Source organism: Carlito syrichta, unplaced genomic scaffold (assembly GCF_000164805.1).
Source record: "Carlito syrichta isolate Samal-C Ts95f unplaced genomic scaffold, Tarsius_syrichta-2.0.1 Scaffold316281, whole genome shotgun sequence".
Taxonomy (NCBI): Eukaryota; Metazoa; Chordata; class Mammalia; order Primates; family Tarsiidae; genus Carlito; species Carlito syrichta.
This window is the reverse complement of record NW_007260377.1, coordinates 471,411-485,531: the sequence shown is the minus strand read 5'-3', so window position 1 is coordinate 485,531 and position 14,121 is coordinate 471,411. Positions and strand designations below refer to the sequence as shown.

The following is a 14,121-nucleotide window of genomic DNA, read 5'->3' as shown; positions in this document are numbered from 1 at the left end:
AAACATTCCTGAAGACAGCTAAGTGGCATTTGCCAAACAGAAATTGCAGCTGGAGCCCAGATGCCCTGAAGCCTATGGTGTGCTGTCAACACGAAAGAAAGCTCCCAGCCAGGCTGAGTCCTCCTTCTGGAACAAGCCCAGGCAAAGGTCAACCTCAAGTTGAAACCAAATGGGCATAGGAAGCCCATGCCCCGTGATGGTCCTTCAAGACATCCAATGCCCCACACCTGCTGTCCCGACAAAGGCAGCTTTGTCCTGACCTTCCTAAGCAAAAACTCCAGAACCTGCGTTCCCCAGGGGACATCTCAGAAGACATGGATGTACGTGGTCTTGGAGTCACTGCCCAGAATGTTCCTAGCCGTGCACTTGTAGAAGCCGGCATCCCTCGGGGTGGCATGCTGGATGGTCAGTGACCCTTGAGGGTGAAGGAATCTGTTTCCATAAAGACGGGCCTGGGCGCCTGCCATCAGATGTGACTTGTCAGGCAGCTCCCAGGTGATCTCAGCTTTGGGAATGCCCATGGCCATGCAGTTCATCTTCACTGTGTTCCCAGGCCGTGTGTAGATGACTGGAGTGGGCTCGCTGGTGATCCTGGGGGGATATGCTATCACAATGACTGGAATGCTGGTGACCCAAGGGCCGTAGTCTGTGTCCACCCTGCAGGCGTATGTACCCCGGTCGAACACGGAGGCCTCGCGCACTGTGAGGGTCCCGTTCTCCAGGAGGGAGAAGCGTCCCAAGGCCTGAGTGCCCTCCAGGACCACGCCGTTGGGCAGTGTCCAGGACAGATGTCCTCGCCGGGCCCCTGGGGGAGTGCAGGGCAGGTTCAGTGTCTCCCCATTGATGATGCTCACCAGGTTGCGGTACTGGTTGCTCACGTCGGGTCTCAGCCCCACCTTCAGTGACACCAACCTCTCTGTGTGGCCAGCGGCATTCCGGGCCACGCAGCGGTAAGCTCCAGCATCCCCTGAGGACAGGCCACTGATGTGCAGCCGGCCATCGGCCTTGTGGAAGAAACGATGTAGCCGCCGGCTGGGCTGAAGCTCTGTGCCATTGGGAAGGACCCACAGCAGGGTGGGTGAGGGGGCCCCAGACGCAGAGCAGTTGAGACTGATGGTGTGACCAGCTGCAGCCGTGATTTTCTCGTTCACGGGGTCATGGAACACGGGCTTCTCCATGGGGTCCAGCACGGTCAGCTGCACGATCAGCCTGGCCTCCCCACCCTCATTGCGACCGATGCACGCCAGCTGCACTGAGTCACTCTTCCTCAGGCTCCTGATGTCCAACGTGCCATTGGCATGGATAGTTACCCGGTTTCCGTAGTATGGTGCGGGCAGGACCACACCTTCCGGAAAGGCCCACAGCACCCTTGGGGGAGGAACACCCTCAACTTGGCAGTCGATGATTTTGCGACTGCCCCCAGCCGCCACCTCGCGCACTGTGGTGATGGCATTGGGGTTCCCGTTGATCTGGGGAGGCTGGACATTAACATGAACCCACACCGTTTTCCGGTCCTCCCCAGCATTGTTCCTGACCAGGCAGGTATAGTTGCCGCTGTCCGAGCGCTGGGCTTTCTGGATGAGGAGGGTGCCATCTTCATAGATCTGGTACTTCTCGGAGGATGCAGGGATCAGTCTGTTGGTCGGGGACAGCCACATCACCGTGGGCGTGGGCTCACCCTTGGCATCGCAGGTTACGGTGACCACATCACCATAGGGGACATGGACCACCAGGTATGTCTTGTTCCGGATGGCTGCAGGCTCAGTGACCACCTTGACATGCACTCGCATCTCGTCCTTGCCGACCTGGTTTTCGGCGAAGCAGGTGTAATCTCCAGCCTCCCTCATCCCCACCTCGTTGAAGTACAGTGTCCCATTGTTGAAGACCACGTAGCGCTTGGTACGGCCACCACTGTCATCCGATTGCATCAAGGAGTTGACCAGACTCCCATCCGGGAGGCTCCATGAGATCTCTGGGTTGGGCAGGCCAGTGGCCACGCAATCAACTTTCAGGTCGCCCCCATAAAAGACCCTGTGGTCATTGTCTTCTTTGTGCTCTATCTTGGCTGGTTTCATCACCACATTCACCTTGAGCATGACATAATCATCACCGACCTTATTCCGGGCCACACATAGGTAGTCTCCGGCATCTTTGTCTGTCACTGACTTCACCACCAGGGTCCCATTGGCAAACGCCTTGACTCTGCTGTCAAAGCTGCAGAGAAAAAGAGAAAATGAGGAGATGTCAGCTTCCCAAAGGCTCTGTCCTGGGTTTAAGGCCACTGGAATAAAACAGAAAACATGTGACTCTCATCAGGCCAATGTGCCGGGAAGGCAAAATGCCCAGTGGATTTTACAGCCTATGGGAGATTGTGTCCACACTTGAAAGTGATTGACTGCAAGCAAAAACCCTCTAATGGAGTCTGGCCTGGTCTGGAAATTAATAAAAGGATGTGATCCGAAAGTCAAAGGTGTCACCCTGTTCCTGGGACCGTGTGTGGGTCAAGCATTTGCATGACAGAGTTTACTGTAATGACAAAATCAGATGAAATGCCACCAGCATGGAGAGAATGGATCTGAGTTCACCTTATAAAGAAGTTAAGTTGGCTGGGTGTGGTGGATCACACCTGTAATTCCAGCATTTCGGGAGGCCAAGACAGGATGATAGCTTGAGCCCAGGAGTTTGAGACCAGCCTGGGCAATATAGTGAAATCTTGTCTCTAGGGGGAAAAAAGCATGTAGGTGTGGTGGCACATGCCTGTAGTCTCAGCTACTTGAGAGGCTGAGGCAGAAGGATCTCCTGAGACCAGCCTGGGCAACATAGTGAGACCTCGTCTCGACAATAAATCAAAAAATTAGACAAGCATGGTGACTCGCACCTGTAATCCCAGCACTTTGGGAGGCCAAGGTGGGAGGATTGCTTGAGCTCAGGAGTTTGAGGTCAGCCTGGGCAATATAGTGCAATCTCATCTCTACAAAAGAAAAAAAAGCTGGGCGTGATGGCATGCACCTATAGTCCCAGCTACTCAGGAGGTTAAGGCAGGAGGATTGCCTGAATCCGGGAGGTTGAGGCTGTACTGAGCCATGATCATGCCACTGCACTCCAGCCTGGGTGATGGAAAGAGGACCCCAACTCAAAAATAAAAATAAATAAACGAATAGAGTGGTTAAGTTCTCCTTGGGGAAAATGTTTTAGACATTATTTCTACTCTTGGCAATTAAAAAAAACAAGTATCCCAGCATCAGACAGTGAAGAAGTTCTAAAATTGATCATGTAATGATGGCTATACCTGGAGTTTCAAACTTAAGATTGGATTATTCAGAAGCTGGTATCAAGGCTTCTGCTTTAATCTATAATTAAAGTTAAAAGACACCTGAAACCCCAAGGCTGGTGTGTCATTCCTCTTCCTGAATTCCAAGCACCTCTGAGCTAATATTTTCAGTTTAAAATAGGCAATGCAGAAAGAATAATAGAAAAAAAACAACAACTTCTTAGGCATATGACAGTTTTACAAGTACTGGGGTGTCTTTGAGACATTCAGAATGAATGTTTTGAATTAACTGGTGAAAAAACTCAAGAGGTTCTACCTTTAAAAGTATCCACATTGAATTCTCAATTGCACATACATTATAATGCAGGCCTTAATATTTCTTTTTTTGATTTCTCTAGAGACGAGTTCTCACTCAGTGACCCAGGGTGTAGTGGTGCGATCATAGCTCACTGCAGTCTCCAGCTCCTGGGCTCAAGTGATCCTTCCACCTCAGCCTTTCAAGTAGCTGGGACTACAGTCATGCAACACCAAACCTGGCATTTTTTTAAAAAGATGAGGTCTAGCTGTGTTGCCCCAGCTGAATTCAAAGGCTCAAGCAATTTTCCCACTTCAGCCTCCCCAGTATTTGGGGCTACGGGTGTGTGTCACCACACCTAGCCAATTTTTGTAAAAATTTTGTTGTCGAGATGACTTTTCCCTATGTTGCCCAGCCTTGTCTCAAACCTCTAGTCTTTAACCAATTCTCCCATCTCACTCTCCAGAGTAGCTGGGATTACAGGTGTGAGCCATTACACCTAGCAATACTATTTTTCTGATGGCATGTCTACTATTGAGAGAGAAGATAGCTAGAAAAAGGTTAAGCACAGGCAGGGTAGGTCCCCTGGTAACAATATAGTGAACTTCCCACAGGCCTCCCAGACTGTAGGTTGGTAAACAAGCTTCCTAGGAATCTCTCAGACTAGTGCTTAAGTACTCACTGCTGGGATAGAAAAACAACCAATGAGCTTGCTGCCAGGTGCTGACTAATCAGCTCACCATTAGGCCTCTATCTTCTGTTGATTAGTCCTTAGTATTGACCAATCAGTACAGTTAGTGCTGACCAATCAGCTCACAGCTAATGCTAGTCAATTGGCTCAGTCTTAGGGTTATATAAGCACCAGATTTCAGCTTCAGACTGGAAACTCCCTTCAGTCCCTTCCCAGTGTGGGAGCTTTTCTGTTTTCTCAAGAAATTTTGCTTTCTCAATTTTCTGGCCATTGGTATCTCTCATTCTGGGCATGAGACAAGAAACCCACCCTGAAGAGCTACAGAAGAGCCACAGAACTGAAGAGCCTTGCTGGCTACGATGGAGCTGGCTGAACTGGGAGAGCTACCGGCAGAAGAAGAGATTACAAACTGAGATACTTCTGGAGGCTGAAACCCTTTCAGGGCTTGGCTTGCCAGCCCATTAGAGTCAATACTCCTGGGGCTAGGCTTACCAGCCCACTGAACTGACCCTCTCTGAGGCTCAGCTGCCTGATCCATTGAGCTGACATTCTCAAAGCCTAGGCTGACCCGAAAAATCCATATCACTATGGTGTCATAGATTTTTAAAAACTTAATTTGCCAATGCTTGAATTCAACCTAATCATTGTTAATAAAAACACCTACTAATAATGGTCAAATATGCTGTATTTTGGGCCATGAGTCAGTAAGTAAGGAATTTGATAGGTGTGGAACAGGCACATTTTTAATGTGTCTTGGAGTTTGAATCCAAAAGTCTGCATGGTAGCTCCTGTCTGAAAACGTTCTGAATCTTCTATAACAGTGACCCCTGGCCCTAGTTGTAATCAGATCAACTGAGCAAATATGAAAAACACAGATGCCTATCTATCATAAGGATTTTGATTTCAAGAAGTAAAGCTCCCACCTGTGTTTTTTGTTTGTTTGTTTGGGGTTTTTTTGTTTGTTTTTTTTTAGTTTTCAAATTTGCTTTATTATTTTTAGAGTCAGAATCTTGCTCTTTCACCCAGGCTGGAGCGCAGTAGTGCAATCATAGCTCTCTGCTGCCTCAATTTCCTGGGCTCAAGCAATCTTCCTGCCTCAGTTTCCTGAGTAGCTGGGACTACCAGCATGCATCACAACACTCAGTTAGTTTTTTAAAGTTTTTTTGGTAGAGCCAGGATCTCACTATGTTGCCCAGACAGGTCTCAAGCAACCTCCAGCCTCCCAAAGCACTAGGATTACAGGCATACGACACTGTGCCCAGCAATATCTGTATTTTTAAGTAGTCCTGTTATGTAGAGACAGGGTAAAGAATCCAATCTTTGATTCAACTCCCATGATTTTTTAAAAATTACACTTGACTAAGAATATAATTAGCCAGAATGTAGTAAGAATGATGCCACAGAAATCATAGTGTATGTTTCATTTAGGATGTCTGTGGAGGTATGAACAGAATGATTCAAAATCCTGATGGAACTGGATTCTTGCAGTGTTATCCATTCAGCATGGCCTCAGCCATGCCGTCAACGGAAAACAGTTATCTGAATAGCAGCACACTTGCTCAACTGGAAGGCATTCCAGGGTAAATGGGGTATGTGGTATTCTGCACTGATTGTGCAAGCTTTTCTGGGCACCACCAAGACACTTGACATTTAAAATACAGGCTGGGAAAAGACACCTTAGTCTTTTTCCTGCATTGCAGAGTCCAGGAAGGGAAAAGAAACTTTAGAATGCTGACTTTTCTCCCATCCTGGAGAAGGACCTCATGCTGAGCTGTTTTCCTGTTTTAGCTGTTGAGTGCTGAAGACTCAATGAAATCCAAGATGTCACCGCCACCTCACCGTTAATTAAGGTCAAGTTCATTTTCTCTATCCTCCAATGTCTCTGTCCTCCATTCTTTCTGAAATGCTTATTCATGAGACATGAGCTGTTTTGGACTGAGCCCAGGGCTTCTCAGCCTTGGCACTACTAACATTTGGGCCTGGATGATTCTCTGGGGTGAGCCATCCTGTGCATTTCAGGATGTGGGCAGTGCTTCTGGGATCTGCCTACCAGATGCCAAGCGAACCTTGTGTCACAATTAAAATATGTTACCAGAAAAAGCCAAGTATCTTCCAGGGTAAATCTCCTGGGATGCTAACAACTTCCATAGGTAGATACTTTGGTAGATAGGTAGGTAGATAGGTAAGTAGATAGATTGATAGATGATAGGTAGGTAGATGAGAAGATTGACTTATAGTTGGATTGATTGATAGTACACAGATGAGATAAACAGATAAGATAGTTGATTTATAGGTAGTTTGATAATAAATACATGATGGAGAGAGAGATACCGATGGATGGATGGAAGAATGAATAGATAATAAAATAGACCAATAATGATGAATGAAGGATGAATAGATAGGTAGAAATGGATAAATAGATACAAGGGGGACTCCAAAAAACCTAGACTTTGTAAAAACAAATTGTGTATTAATTCTTACATGTTTAAACTTCAGTCAGCTTCAAAGTACTCCCCGCTGGAAGCAAAATACCTATCAAGACGCATTTTCCACTGCTCAAAACAGTTTGTGAGCTCATCCATTTTGATGCCTTTCAGTGTTTCTGCCGTTTTTTGTTTCACCTCTTCCACACTGGCAAAAGGTTTCCCTTTGAAGATTTTGTTCATCCAGGGAAACAAAAACATCACTAAGGGAGAAATTGGGTGAATAGATAGGGTAGGGAGTGGGAGTCATGCTGTTTTTGGTCCAAAACTGCTGAACTCTCAGTGTGGTGTGGACAAATGTGTTATCATGGTAGAAGAACCAGTCACCTGGTTCAACTTGGAACGTTGCTTCTGAAAATAGTGACACAACCCTCTCAAAACTTCCAGATAAAAACTTTGGTTGACTCTTGGATCTGGAGGAACAAATTCCAAGTGTACTACAAGAGGCCCACCCTCTAAAAGATAATTTGGGGTTTTTTCGTGTCCCCTCTTGTATAGATAGATGGATAGATAGATAGAGAGATAGATAGATGATATAGATGGGTTGATAGATAGGATGGATGGATAGCTAGATAGGTGAGTGGATGGATGGATGAGATAGAGAGAGGTGAATAGATAGATAGATAGACAGATAGATAGATATGAATGGGATAGATAAATAGATGCTACAGATAGGTAGATAGTATGAATGGACGGATGAATGGTTAGACTGAGTCGTTCATGCTATGACAGGGTTTCTCGGCCTCAGCACTGTGGACATTTGAGGGTGGATGGATTCTTTTCTGTGGTAGGGCTTCCTGCACACTGTAGGGTGTTGACAAGCAATCCTGGGCTCCAACCACCAGATGCTACTAGCAAACATCCCAGTTCCCCAGCTGTGACAACCAAAAATATCCCCAGACATTTTCAATTGTCCCCTAGGGGCAAAACTGCCCTCGGATGAGAACCATTGACATAAGTCTATATATTTGGCAACTGCAGTCGCTTGATTAGAAGGTGACTTTTTTTCAACAGCTGACACATTTTATAATTCCAACTGTGCTATCCTGGTGCCTTAATAATAATATTTTTCCATGCTTTCATGTATTGCTAATGTAATATTAAAATAAAGCCTAAGACCTATATGTATTTTGTTGAGATTAACAAATGGAAATAGAAGTAACCTAAATTTTTTTTACCTCATATAACATTTTTAAATACAATTAAAGGCAGGGTGCAGTGGCTCACACCTGTAATCCCAATACTTTGGGAGGCCAAGGTGGAAGGATCATTTGAGGCCAGGAGTTCAAAGATCAACCTGGGCAGCATAGAGAGACCACGGCTCTACAAAAAATTTAAAAATTAGCTGGGCACAGTGGGTGCATGCCTGTAGTACCAGTTGCTTGGGAGGATTGCTTGAGCCCAGGAGTTCAAGGTTGCAGTGAGCTAAGATGACACCTCTGTACTCCAGCCTGGGCCACAAAACAAGACCCTATTTCTAAAATAAATACCATAAATAAATACAATTAAAAATGTAATTATTAAAAGAAAATTTTCCTTATTCCATTTTTTTCTGTCATTTTTCTTCCTTCCTTCTCCTCTTCTTCCTCTTCCTCTCTTTCCTCTGTTTTCTTCGTTTTCTCCTCCTCTTCCTCTTTTTCTCCTCTTTCACTTTTTCCTCTTCTTTTTCTCCTCCTCCTCCTCTTTCTCCTCTTCTCCCTTCCCTCGCCTCTCTCCTCCTCCTCTCCCTCTCTCCTCTTCCTCTCCCCCGTTCTTCTTTTTCTTCTTTTTCACAAAGGTTTGGAGTTGGGGAATGTAACGAGTAAGGCACTCACCAGACCCCAGCTTACAAGGCTAAGGTCTCACCGTGTGAACATGTGCAGACGTGGAGCCACCTACCTGAAGAGCACGTCAACCACCCGCTTGGATGGCAACCTCCAGAGGATGCGTGGCCAGGGGTCCCCCGAGGCGCTACAGTCCAGCCGCAGGGTCCCCCCATACCTGACGTCTGTGCTGCGTGCTGAGGTGCCGGTGATGCGCGCATTGGCTGCAGTGCGCTGCACAGCCAGCTGCACGGTCCTGCGTGCCGAGCCCACCAGGTTAGCGGCCACGCAGTCATAGCGGCCGCTGTCCTTGGGCGCCAGGTTGCGGATATAGAGGGTCCCATTGGGGAAGACGAACAGGTTCCCGTGCAGAAACTGCGATGGGCGCACCTGGGTGCCATCGGCCAACACCCAGCGCAGGCTGGGCGGCGGTGCAGCCTTGGCCGTGCAGTGGACGTGGATGCTCAGGCCCGGGGGCAGTGAGATATTCTCCGATTTCTCCTGCTGGATGACAGGGGGCAGTGCTGCCACGTGCAGGCGGATGGCCAGGCTGTCCGCACCAGCTGCATTGCTGGCCACACACTTGTAGACTCCTCTGTCTGAGAAGGAGGCCTCCTTGATGGACAGCGTCCGGTTTTCGTGCAGAGTAACGCGGCCCTCCATGGGGGACACGGCATGCCACACCCTCCCATCTGGGAAGAGCCAGGAGATCTGGGGGGCCGGAGTCCCCTTGGCCAGACACTCCATGGTGATGGTGTCGCCCAGGTAGACGGTGACATCCTGGTAGTGGGAGGCCAGGATCTGAGGCTGCTGCACGGAGACCGAAAGCAGGAGTGCCATCCGGTCCAGGCCATGCAGGTTGCTGGCTGTGCACACGTACTGGCCCCGGTCCTGGACCTGGACCTTCCGAATGATCAGTGTGCCATTTTTAAGGACCTCAAAGCGTTGGATCCTGGTATTAGGAGTCATGAGAGCTCCTGCAAGGAAAACAAAAACAAAAACCCACATGTCATCAACTCTGACTTAATCCTCCTTTCTAGGAGTATTATCAGTTCATTAACCTAATTCTCCTCTTTCAGGCCCAAATGGCAAGATCCAAAGTAGGAGAGATACTGTTTTGGTGGTGAACCATCAAGGAAATGTAAAATCACAGTGAGATACCACCTCCCTCCTGTGAGAATGGTTATCATCAAAAAGACAAAAGACCACAGTAGAGGCTCACACCAGTCATCTCAGCACTCTGGGAGGCTGAGGTGGGAGGATCGCTTGAGGCCAGAAGTTCGAGACGTCTAGGCAACACAGCAAGGCCTCATTGCTACAAAAAATGGCCGGGCGTGGTGGCACATGCCTATAGTCCCAACTATTCTGGAGGCTGATGCAGTAGGATCATCTGAGTCCAGGAAGTTGAGGCTGCAGTGAGCTGTAATCGCACCATCATGCTCCAGCCTGGGTGACAGAGTGAGATCCTGACTCAAATATATAGTGAAAAGAAAATCACTGTACACAGTTAAATTAGTTCAGTCATTATAGAAAACATTATGGAGGTTCCTCAAAAAATTAAAAATAGAACTATCATATGATCCAGCAATCTCATTAATGGGTGTGTGTATACATATTATATACATACATATTATATATAAATTATAGTGATGGGGTCTCACTATGTTGCCCAGGCTGGTCTCAAACTCTGACCTCAAGTGATCCTCCTGCCTTGGCTTCCAAAAGTGTTGGCACTACAAGTGTGAGCCACCCTGCCTGGCCTTACCCATATGTTTGCATCTGGGGTTTGGCTGACCCTGGAGTGACTGCCCCTGGCAGGATTAGCTAATTCCTAGAGAGAGCAAACAGCTACCTGTGAACGTGCCCTTTATAAGCAAACAGGCCAACCCAGAGCCCACAGCCCAACTACCTCTTTTATAGGGTTTTCACACTCTAGCCATTACACTCCTGCCACAATCACCTCAGGGTCAGGTACCAGATAGGGACACTCCCACATGCTCCAGAGTCTGCTGAAATTTTCAGGCTCTCAATTCTAACCCTCACCTCTTTCTTCCCATAGAAACTACCACAATAAAATGTGCTTGTCCACAGTTCCCCCCATCTCTCTGCTTACTAACCACTCCTGATGCTTCTCCCCGTGACCCTGCATGCTGGGATGTGTTCACGCTTTTTGGGATCTGTGAGCAACAGACTACTTTGTCCATGTCCACTGTGCCCTTTTGGCTTCATAATATAGGCCAGGTGTGGTGGCTCATGGTTATAATTCCAGCGTTATGGGAGGCCAAGGCAGGAGGATCGCTTGAGGCCAAGAGTTTGAGACCAGCTTGGGCAACATAGTAAGTTCTCATCTCTACAAAAAAATCAAAAAATTAGCCAGGTGTGGTGACACCTGGAGTCTCAGCTACTCAGAAGGTTGAGGTGGGAGGATCACTTGAGCCTAGGAGTTCAAGGCTTCAGCAAGATATGATGTGCCACTGTACTCCAGCCTCAGTGACAGAGCAAGGCCTTGTCTCAAAAAAACCAAACTGTAAATAAAACTTCATATTCTTCAGATGAGGTGGACTCCCTGTGGCTGATAGAAACACTCAAATTCACAAGACAAGATTGGTCATGTGCCCCTTGTTCTGAGAAAGGCAATGCTTCATAAACATCCTGCTCGGTGTCCCAGACTTCTGAATTGAAGCTTGGAAACCACCCAATGAAGGCTCAATGCTTTCGACCAATCAGAACTAAACAAATTTGAATCCCCCATTTTTGTAAACAGACCTGATGAAGAACCAGGCCAAGAATGAACCCTATTGAAGCCAAATCCTTTCTTTGTTTTACAGAGCACCCATTTTCATTATATTGAAGATTGTCCCTTTCCAATCTGCAGATCTTTTTTTTTTTTTGAGTTGGAGTCTCACTCCATCACCCAGACTGGAGTGCAGTGGCCACTCCCGGCCACCGACCTGCTGGGTTCCGGTGATCCTTCCGCCTCAGCCTTCCAAATAGCTGGAACTACAGGCACGCACTACCACGCCCAGCTGATTTTTTTTTATTTATTGTAGCGATGAGGTCTCACCAAGTTTCCCAGGCAGGTCTCGGACCCATGGGCTCAGGTAATTCATTCACCTCAGCCTCCCAAGGCGTGGGATTACAGGCTGAGCCACCAAGCCCAGCTGATCGTTTTTTAATTAAAAAACCATTTAAAAAACAAAGATTTCCACTGGGCATGGTGACTCATGCCTATAATCCCAGCACTTTGAGTGTCCAAGGTGGGAGGACTGCTTGAGAACAGGAGTTCAAGACCAGCCTGGACACATAGTGAGACCTTGTCTCTACAGAAAATTTAAAAATTAGCTGGGTATGGTGGTGCACACCTGTAGTCCCAGCTACATGGAAGGCTGAGGAGGGAGAATCGCCTGAGCTCAGGAGATGGAGGCTGTGGTAAGCTGTGATCGTGCCACTGCACTCCAACCTGGGCAACACAGTAAGACCCCACCTCCAAAAACGAGGAAAAAAGAAAACAAAGGTTTCCCCTTTTCTTCTACAGATCTCATGATCTTTTTTGTTGATACCAAAATATAATAAAACCTTCATTTTTAAACTCCAGCCCAGGAGAACCCTGAGTTTCAGTACCCCTTCTTCTTCCATGTTGCCAGTTCCTTCTTGAGTCTGGGCTTCACTCACAGACTACTTGCTTCGTTCTGACTCTTGCTGATAAGTTTCTCTGATGTGGGAGTTCTGGATGGAAGATTTAAATGAAGACTTCAAACCCTGGGAGCATTCCATAATCTTCATTCTCAAGTGGAAATATTCATTTTCTCTGACAAGGCATCTGTGTTCTCCCCATGAAAATGCTATGTCCATGGGTGGATGTTTCCAGGGCAAAACACTCACTGAAACATGGCCACTATTCTGGTGTGTTTACAGAGCTGCCAAGACCATGGCTGTCCTTTTCGAAGATAGGCTTGGCCAGGTGAGTCACTAGGTGAATCTATCTGCCCAGCCCACTAGGTCCTGGGGTGCAGGTCTTGGTTGGTGCCGGTATAATCTCCCTGCCTTCCAAGCAATGAGGCTACAAAATGGTCCAGCTTTGTGTTCCAGCCCTCCTGAGTGACAGGTGACTATGCTCATGGACATACACCTGCTGATGTCCACCCCTAGAGTCCCACCTCCTGACCAAGGCATTTTTTGCTTCAGAGGTCCAAGAGTGCTTGTCTATTTCATTTGGGAGAGGAGAACCATTAAAACTTCCTCCCAATCTTCCAAGGGCGGTTGCAAGGGGGACCCCCAAAAAATGGAATTATCTTTTGGAGGATGGGCCCCTTGTAGTGCAGGCTTCTGCTGCTAGATAAGTGTTCTAGGAACCCATCAACAACCATGTACCAGCTGGCGTTGTTGGGAAAGGTTGCATTCAGCTTCAGTGTATTTTTTTAGAGATTCTCTCAGTGTGTTTGCCCATTTCATGATGGTTGATTGACGAATGCACCTGCCCACGCTGCGCTGAGTATTCAGCAGATTTTGACCAAATTGGCATGACCCTTCATGCTCTACCCTCCCTATTCACTCAATCTCACTCCAAGTGACTTTTTTTGTTTCTCTGGATGAAAAAAGTCCTCAAAGGAAAATGTTTTGCTGATATGAAATAGTGAGTTCAAAAAGTGTTTTGTGCAGTGGTAAAAGCATCTCAATAGGTGTATTGCATCAAATGGAGAGGACTTTGAAGATGACTGAAGCATAAACATGTAAGAGTAAATACAGAACTTGTTATAAATAAATTGCATTTGGGGGAGATCCCCCTCATATAAGTTGACCTCATAGTTCTCTCTGATGCTGCAAGAAACTTGTTGATTTCTTTTTCTGGAAACAAAGGTGTGATACAATCACATCCTGTTGCTCCATGACATTAGACTGCAACATTCCGTGGATGTGAGCCAAATCTCATTCTACCTTGCACTGAGATAGAACTTTCTAGAAACAAGTGCTCACTAACAGAAGAACAGTCAGCATTTGGAGCCAATTGCTGGAAATATAGAAGAAAAATATGTGTGAATGTTTGGTGAAGCGTCATGGTCCAAAGTGTATGTGAATTAACCTGGGGAATGGAAGATCCTAAGGATTAATTGGATCTCCCAGTAAGGGAATTGGTTCCTTCAAAGGCATAACCTTGAAAAGTCCATGGGGTCTGCTGTCTCCTACTTCAAGAAAAATTCATGAAGAAATCATGAAAACCTACAACTTCAAAGGATGAGCTGATCAAAGAAGTAAACCTTTCCCCCAGGCTTAGAGCCTCTGTGACCCTCTGGAATGTTTCCAACCTTTGGAAGACAAAGTTGTGCAAAAAAAGGTACAGTTTTGCTAGGTGCTAGCAGCATAAATCATTCCTGGATTATCCAAATGGAGAAAATTCACACACACACACACACACTTCTTTCATCAGAATCTTGGGCTGAAAGAGACAGTTGTGCTGACAGAGAAGACATGGGTAAAAAGAAAAGATAAGGTCTTTCAAGAAGGCTGTGGTTTTCAGATGTTATTTTCTTCAGTTACCTAGAAATTGTTTTGCTGTTCAAACAAAGCAGATGGTCAATATG

At 46.8% G+C, this 14,121-nt stretch overlaps 1 protein-coding gene across 1 annotated transcript in view; it reads right to left on the bottom strand.

Moving 5' to 3' along the window:
* Positions 1-280: 280 nt before the first annotated feature.
* MXRA5 (matrix remodeling associated 5) overlaps positions 281-14,121 on the bottom strand; it is a 34,501-nt gene continuing 20,660 nt past the window's right edge. Inside the window, exons 5-6 of the mRNA XM_008074037.1 lie at positions 8,619-9,519; positions 281-2,214 (exon numbers count right to left, since the gene is read on the bottom strand). Of these exons, the coding sequence (XP_008072228.1) occupies positions 306-2,214; positions 8,619-9,519 (2,810 nt within the window). The 3' untranslated portion in view covers positions 281-305. The remainder of the gene's footprint in view (positions 2,215-8,618; positions 9,520-14,121) is intronic.